We start from the raw sequence: 8,082 nt of genomic DNA, 5'->3' as shown, positions 1-8,082 counted from the left end.
GCGCCCCCGCGCGAGCCGGAAACGAAAGGCACGGGGATGCTGCTTACTATGGCCACGTGCCCTCTCCTCGCCCCCCCCAAGAGCCTGTCGGGGAGCCGCCAGCGCCTCACCCCAGCGGGCACCCCACAGGCCCTGCTGCAGGAGGGGTGTCCAGCATGGGGGCTCAGAGAACAGGGCCCAAGAGGGAACACGGATTTTGTAGCCGGGTGTGTGCTGGGGAGCAGGGCTGTCCGAGGAGGGAGTGGGCAGCACAGGGTCCAGCCCTGGTAGGATGCAGAGCTCCGTCGGGCTGGAGCCAGGCTGGGGACAGGACAGGGGGCTCAGAGAGGTGACAGGGAACCCCAGCACAGTCCCAGGCATGGGATTCATGCCTGACCGGGAGCAGAGGGATCTGCATGGGTCCAGCCTGGACAGAGGGGAAAGCCTGGGACAGGGATGGGTGCAGGACAGGGATGGGTGCAGCAAAGCAGCTGCCAGAGAGGAGGGAACCAGAGCGAACGCAGCTGAGGGCTCTTACCTTATTTTTGCTGCTCTCACAGCCCTGCAGGCTGGCCAGGATCTGGCTCTCGATGGCTTGGACCCAAAGCTCTCGCTCCTCTGAGGTTGAGGCCTCAAAGAGCCAAGTCTGGCCCGTCAGGGACACAATGATGAACTCAAATGGCTCATCCGGTTCTGGGAAAGAAAGGAATGCCATGGGTGAGAGAAGAAGGGACCCTGCCAGCCTTGCCGGGTGTGAGCCCCCAGGCAGGTCCCTACGGGCACCCCTGTGCCCACCCGTAGGCAGGACCGCGGGCAGGCATCGTCCCCAGGAGGCTGGGACAGGGAAGCGCAGGCAGAGGGGGCCTGCAGGGAGGGCCCAGAGCTCCGCACCAGCCCATCCCTCCCGCTGCTCAGACAGCTCCCTGCCGCAGCCTCGCCCCCCAGCCACCCCGGGATGGGAAACCCGGGAGGCACCAGAGCCCTGGGAGCTGCTTGCGCCCTGCTCTCCATGTCCCGCACATCCCACCCTTGGAGGAAGGTGCTGACCTCTTGAGCAGGGGGACCAGCTCCTCCACAGAGCGGGTGCCCCCGCACAGCCCCATCGCCCCCCAGGGGCCCTCAGGGTGCTCAGTGCCTGCCGATGAGCGGCTTTGGAGGGACAGAGCCCTGCACACTGAATCAGGAGGTGCAAGGAAGGCCCCTGCCGTGGGCTCAGCAGCAGCTCCTCACAGTCCTGTGCATCGAGAAGGGGCACCATGGCCAGCTGAGGAGCACGGCAGAGCGGGGATCCTGCTTGGGAAGCCCTTGGGGCCTCCTCGGCACAGCACTGTCGTCTGCGTCCCTGAGCAATCCCAGAAGATCTGGCCTCAATATTGAAGCACTTCTCTGGCTGTGAAACGCATGGTGGCAGATTTCTGACTTTCCATCTTCAGGGATGATAGCTTTGGTGAGCCCCAAGGGTCGCTCAGACTGCCAGGCACCCACAGGAATGGTACAAAGGGAAGCGCTAGCGTCCCTACGAACGCCGGCTGCCTGGTGGGTTTCTGGGGAGGGTCTCAGAGCTGGCAGAGCCAGCAGAGAGTGGGGGACAGTGAAAACGTGTGAAAGCATCTCAGGTGCCCTGGGCCTGAGGAAACAGCCCCGAAACAACTGGGAGCCTCCTGAAAAGCTAAAATGCAGTCTCCCCTCTGGCTACTACTGCGGTTGCAGTAACACCCTCCCAGTGGGGGCCGCTGGGGCTGGGCTTTGCCCCCCCCCCCACGCTGCTCACATTTGCACAGGGTGCCCTGTCTCAGCTTTGCACCCAAGCGCCAGCATTTACCTTTTATTGCCAACTTCAGTAGTTAGTGCAGTAAATGACTTAACTAAGCAGGGCCTGAATGGAATGACTAATAAACGTTATGTCACAGCACACGCTTCAGCTCATAGCAAAATGATTTGTAATTACCTAATTAGCGTTATGCAAATAACACCCTCATCTCCATAATGTGCCTTCCCAGCTCTCTATTAAAAGCAGGGAGTCAACTGCACAGCTCCAGAGACAGCAAGGAGGCTGAGGGACCCAGCCTGGTCCAGGGCAAGGCAGACCCATGCTGGTCCGTGCCTGCTGGGGCAGGCGCAGGGATGCGAGTGAGGGGACCTGCTCCTGTGCCCACCTCCCCCCCGCAAGCTGCGCCCAGAGCAGCCCCTTGCTGCGGGGGGCAGCGGCAGGAGGGCAATGGCTGAGGAGCCTGCCGCAGCCCGTGGCATCCCCCCAGAGCTGACAAGTGGGTGCAGAGGCCATCATCCAGGTCCCACCAAGGGCACGGCCAATGTCACTGGCTGAGCAAGGCTGTGCCCCCAGCACTCTCAGAAAATGGGTGCAGCCATGGGGAGGCTCCTTGAGGAAAGACAGCTCTGGTGGGGGCGGCGGGAGAGCACAACCCTTCCTCTCTTGCAAGTGCTCTTCCCCGGCTCTCGCTGCCTTCGGAGGCACCACCACCGGCATCAGCACGTGCTGGGCTGTCCCTTTCCATCAGGCACAGCAGCTCACCCTGCAACAACCTGAGGGTAAAACGCCACTCCTGCCACTGTGCCGTGGTGAGAGCATCGTGCTGCTCACACGGAAGGCTCAGGATCTTGCATTTCACGGGGGTCAAAAGTGCGAGTGAGATCTGAATGGGAAGATGCCGGCCCTTTGCCTTGCTGTGAGCTCTCCACGACGTGTCCTGCACAGATCCCAGCACAGGCCACGGGGGCGCGGAGATGATCAGCGCTGAAGAAATGGGCCGGTGCAGGAACACAAGGGCTGGTCTCCACACCAGCAGCCCCTCGAGAGGATCAAATGACTCCAGAAGGAAGGGCCCTCCTGGAGAAGTGCCGCTGGCTTGCCTGTCCCCGGAGGGAAGGGGAGGCCGTTCCACTCATTTCACCCTTGAAGCAGCCTGGGACTCTTCCTCTGGGGGAAGATGTCTGCAACTGTCTCTCCCTGCTGGGAATGAGAACCTCTGGGCCTGAGGAGGAGGAGGGGACCGCGGGGTGCTGGCAGTCAGTGACGCCACTGGACTCCTCCCCTCTGCGATGCACTTGCCTAGCTGGGACGTCACACTTGCCCAGCACCTTGCCCCTTCCTCCAGCTCCCAGCCACAGAGCAGCCCCTGCAGTCCCTGCTCCGAGGAGCTCCCTGCAGGAGACGTACCCCCTGCCCTAAGGGCGTTTGCTGTGAGGGTTCCAGCAACACCAGATGCCAGCTCAAAAACAAGTCTTAGAAAATATACACCTGGTAGCTTCTGCATACTGGGAGAAGACATAACCAGGCAACAGCAAGGCCAGTACCCACTGCCTCCTTGGCTAGCCAGCCCCATCATCCGTGGGCACTGCCAGACCCCAGACGTGGGCAGGGGGCACCGAGCCACAGAGGGCGGCTGAGTGAGACTGCCAGGGTATGCAGCCGGATCTCCCCGCGCCCTGCGCAGCTCCAGCCCACTCACCAGCCAGCAGCTGCCCCCGCCTCTTCCACTGCCCCAGCCTGTGGCCGGGGTCTGCAGTCCAGGGACCTGAGCCGTCCTTAGAGATGGGTCCTTCTACCCCTGCAGGAGGCTAGAAGAGAGGAAGGATCAGGCCCCCAGGAGCTGCAGGACCGGTCGCTGCCCAGGGCAATGAAGAGCCCGGAAGGAAAGAGGGGCATTTCGGACCACCCAGCTGCTTGAGAGAGCGTTTGCGGTCCCCAGATCTTGGATCAAGCCACGCTGTTGGAGCAGTGACCAACAAAGCCACTCCTGGGGCACCCCCATTTATCATAACGGGCACTGCTCTCCTGAAATCTCTCCTGTCCTTGGCCTGAGCCACCTGTGGCTGCTGTCAGAGCTGCAGAGCCCAGGCCAGCCGCTTGGACCTGAGGCGTACTGGATGCACTTCACATGCTCCCTGCTTCCAGCGCCACTCCTGCTGCCACTGCAACAGCAGCAAGCGCGTTAGCACAGTCCCCGGGACACGGTGAGGGCTTCTGCCAGGCGCTCACACCACTCCATCGTCCTTATTCTCTTCTCTCGCTCCCTCAGCAACTCCCCACCAAACGTGCAGGTGGGAATCCCAGCCCTGTGCCAGCAGCTTCCCAGCAGGGACGAGGCAGCGAACGCTCGCCCCGCAGGGCCTGCTTGCCCCAGGGCTCCCAGGCGCGTCACGGCCCCGCTGGCTCAGATGCCACGCTGCGCTGGGGGTGCTGTCGGTCCCCTGCTCAGGATGCTCACAGAGGGGCAGCCGGCTGCCTCCCTGCTGCCAGCATCCCTGCTGGGCTGCCCGCACCAGACCATGGGCGAGATTTCTGGGGCTCCAACCCCACTCAGACAGACTTTCTCACCGTCACAGCCCAGGGGCATCCCGGAGCCCTGGGGCTGCCCAGTCCCAGCCCTGGCAGCGCTCCCAGTCAGACCAAAGCCCCACCATCAGCTTTGCAAGCTGCAGGACCTCCATTCCCCTTCCTCCTTTGTGCTTCACAGATTCCAGCTTTACCCCGAACAAAGGGCCCGTTGCTCTCGGCATAGCCCGGGAAGAGCTAACAAAGGGCAACAGCTTTTCTGCCACACTGAGGCTTCTTTCACAGGCGGAATCACTACCTCTCCCTGCAGCAATGCGGGACGGCACTGCAGGGCCAGACCTCTTTGGAGGCTTCGGCACGGGCGGCTGCGGCAGGAGGGTGGGGAGCTGCGGGATTACACCCTTGGATATGCACGCACGGTTTGGCAAAGCTGGGAAGGGAATGGAGGACTCGGAGCAGCTCCAAACGGTGCAAAGACCCCATTTCTTGGATGGTCTAGGATGAGCTCCTGAACTCCCAGGGGGACCTGTACAAGTTGAACCAGACTCAGGCCATAGCTTTAGGGAAAGTATGGGGCTTTCTCAGATTTTCCTGGGGGGAGGCACAGCTTTCTGATGTGGCAGGGGCATTTCTGGCACGGTGCAAGGGTGGCACAAAGCAGACGACTCGGGCAGAAGGGTTCGGACTACATCTGTTGATGCAGTTGGCAGAATGTCCTTCTCGGCACCGTAGGCAGGGCATGGGCCCCTTCCCGGTGGCCGGCGGGCCAGAAGAGCCCCGGCTCTCGTCAGCCTGGAGGAAGGTGCTCCTACAGGAGTGGGGAGCCCTTTCCAGCTGCCTCGGGGCAGAGGGGCTATCCCAGGGCCGGAAGGCGAAGCCCATCTCCCTGGCCCTGCGGCTGCTCGCAGGCACGATGGTGGGAGGCCATTACGCCAGCTCCATTAGAATTAGTGGGCAGTGGAAATGAACGTGCTTGTCTCTCTCTCTCTTGATGATTTTTTGATGATGTTTTAAAGACTGAGCTCCGTGAAGAGTTGCTGAGCAGAGTTCAGTGCGAGCCAGCTCTACTAATGGGCGTTAACCCCACGACCCAGCTCCAACGCTGCCCAGCAATGAGTGCTCCAAATGAGAGTAAAATTAGCGAGGGCACCGCGCAGCGGCCAGGGCCGTGGGCTCTCAGACCCGACGAGCAACTGAGTCACCAAGCTGAGCGGGCTTGAGGATGGTGCAGCAACCACCACGAAGGTGATGGGCCCTCGTGGTGTCACCCTTCCCCAGCCGGCTGTGCTGGAGAGGGGGGACGCCAGCAGCCCCCCCAAGTCAGCCCGGGGAGGAAGCCTCGCCTCAGGGCCAGCAGAGGAGCAAACGGGAAACGGAGGCACTCTGCATGCCCTGCCCAGAACCAGAGGGTAAGGGAAGAGAAGCCAGGCTGGGACAGAGCTCTGCTGCCCAGAGGTGCCCTGGAGGTGCCTCAGAAGCCCAGCAGACGGGTGGATATGTCACTGGCACCTGCGGAAGCAACAGGGGATGCTGGAGAGGGGAGGCAGCATGGGGAGAAAGGGAAGCAGTGGTGTCACGGAATCCCAGACTGGCAGGGGTTGGCAGGGCCCTCGGGAGCTCACCCAGCCCACCCCCCTGCCCAAGTCCTCCCGTTCAACTGGAACCTCTTGTGCTTCAGTTTGTGCCCATTGCCCCTTGTCCTGGCACTGGGCACCACTGGGAAGGGTCTGGCTCCATCCTTGTGACACCCACCCTTGAGAGCGGAAGCATTGCCCCTACAGCCGGTGCCTTCTCTCTGCTCTCAGTGGGAGGAAGCACAGCTCTGAGCAGAAGGGGTACGTCTGGGTGGCTAAAACCACCTTAGCTTCAGCACACGGCTGGGCGCAGGGATCTGCCCTGCTCCGTGAGGGCTCAGACTGCACACCGCATCGAGCCAGAGAGCCCAGCCCAGCCCAGAGACCCTGCTGCAGGGACCTTGACGTGGAGCCAAGGGGGCGGCACTGCCCACCTCCTTCCCCACGGACACCCTGCTTCTCCCCAGGGTGCGGGATGCACCCCATGGCCAGTGTGCATCCCTGGCGAGCTGCAGGGGGACAGGCTGGCCACATCACCTACATGTACCCAAGGTGCCCGCCGGTTGGGGCAGCACCCTCAGAGCACAGGCAGCAATATCATAGAATCACAGAATGGTTTGGGTTGGAAAAGCCCTTTAAGTTCCCCCAGCCCAACCGTTCCTCTACCCCTGCCATCCCACCCCCAAACCCCGTCCCTCAGCACCGCCTCTGCCTGGCTGTTAAATCCCCCACAGGGGTGGGGACTCGACCCCTTCCCTGGGCAGCCCCTTCCAGCCCCTGACAGCCCCAAGGGGAAGGAATTGTTCCCCATGGCCAACCTCACCCTGCCCTGGCACAACTTGAGGCCGGTGCCCCTCGTCCCAGCGCCCCTTCCCTGGGAGCAGAGCCCGACCCCCCCGGCTCCCCCCTCCTCTCAGGCAGTTGTAGGCAGCGATGAGGGCTCCCCTCAGCCTCCTCTGCTCCAGGCTGAACCCCCCCAGCTCCCCCAGCCGCTCCCCAGCAGCCTGGGGCTCCAGACCCCTCCCCCGCTCCGCCGCCCTTCTCTGGACATGCTCCAGCCCCTCCAGGTCCTTCTGGGAGGGAGGGGCCCAAAACTGAACCCAGTATGGGGCGTGCTGCTCCCCAGTCCCTCAGCGCTGGGACATGGAGCAGCTCCGTGGGGAGGACTCAGAAGATGGAGCAATGCCCCTCTAGTCACAGTGGGAGCTGTGGCACGATGCTCCTCACTCGGTGTGGCAGGATCATGCTTCTCCCAGCACGCAGGGCTGCAATGCTCTCCCCCCACAAGGCACTGGATAGAGCCCCCCCCCAGCCCACAAGAAGCAGGGCAGCACTTCCCATCCCAGTGGGCTGGGCAGGAGGGAGCTCAGCACTGTGGACAGGCGGGAGCAGCTCCATGCCAGCACACCAGGTACGGGGAACGCTCCGTGCCGGCTGGCTCCTTCCCTGAAGCAGATGGGATGCATCCCCTGCCCTGCATGCAGGATGGTGCCCCTGCACGCCAGCAGGTCCAGGAAGGAAGAGCAGGAGCCCACTCAACACGAGCCAAAGGAGAAACAGCGCTGATGCTGAGCCATGCCCTGCTCTTGGAGCAGAAGGCTCCTCTTACCTCCACGCTCCCCCAGCTCCCAGTTGCACCCAGTCTCTCCCTTTGCACTGCCCTCTCCTGCTCCCATCCCTCCTCCCTCTTTGAGCTGGCGGATGCCCTGGCGGTCACGCAGAGAGGAGACGGGGAGCACTTCCAGCTTGTGGGGCGCACGGCAGGGAAGCAAGGGCTGGTCTTGCCCTTGGTGAGGGGAGTGCCTGGCCCACCGCTCGGCTCTCTGGCTGCTGAGTCCCTGAAGAGGGTCCAGAGGCAGGGCAGCCAGCAGGCCCCCGGGCCTCGGGATGCTTGTTTGCAAGCTGCCACTGTATCACATCATTATGAGGTGTTTGGGATATCAACAAATTAGCAGGCGTCTGGGAAGAGAGGGATGCAGCACCATTCGTAAATGTCAGCTCGCTGCCTCCTCATTTTGCAGATCATTAAACCCAATATTCCTAACCTGTATTAGTGCAACAGGGACAGGCCCCCTCCACAGCGACAAGCCGCCAGGAGAGCCGCAGCAAGAACATTGCTAGGGAGACCCCCACGGCGCCTTCTGTCCCAGCGCCCCCAGACCCCGGCGTGCCCTGAGCTGCGCTGGCACCTTCCCCCCACCCCCCGCTGCCTGCCCTGCCCACGGGGGCACG

General features: G+C 62.7%; 1 protein-coding gene across 1 annotated transcript in view; it reads right to left on the bottom strand.

Moving 5' to 3' along the window:
- LOC104127869 (arf-GAP with GTPase, ANK repeat and PH domain-containing protein 3) overlaps nt 1–8,082 on the bottom strand; it is a 135,008-nt gene that overhangs the window by 22,671 nt on the left and 104,255 nt on the right. Inside the window, exons 15-16 of the mRNA XM_009640575.1 lie at nt 475–672; nt 377–391 (exon numbers count right to left, since the gene is read on the bottom strand). Of these exons, the coding sequence (XP_009638870.1) occupies nt 377–391; nt 475–672 (213 nt within the window). The remainder of the gene's footprint in view (nt 1–376; nt 392–474; nt 673–8,082) is intronic.

The sequence above is a fragment of the Egretta garzetta genome, unplaced genomic scaffold (assembly GCF_000687185.1).
Source record: "Egretta garzetta isolate BGI_Z169 unplaced genomic scaffold, ASM68718v1 scaffold786, whole genome shotgun sequence".
NCBI lineage: Eukaryota > Metazoa > Chordata > Aves > Pelecaniformes > Ardeidae > Egretta > Egretta garzetta.
The sequence above is the reverse complement of the archived record's forward strand: the minus strand, read 5'-3'. Positions and strand labels throughout refer to the sequence as shown.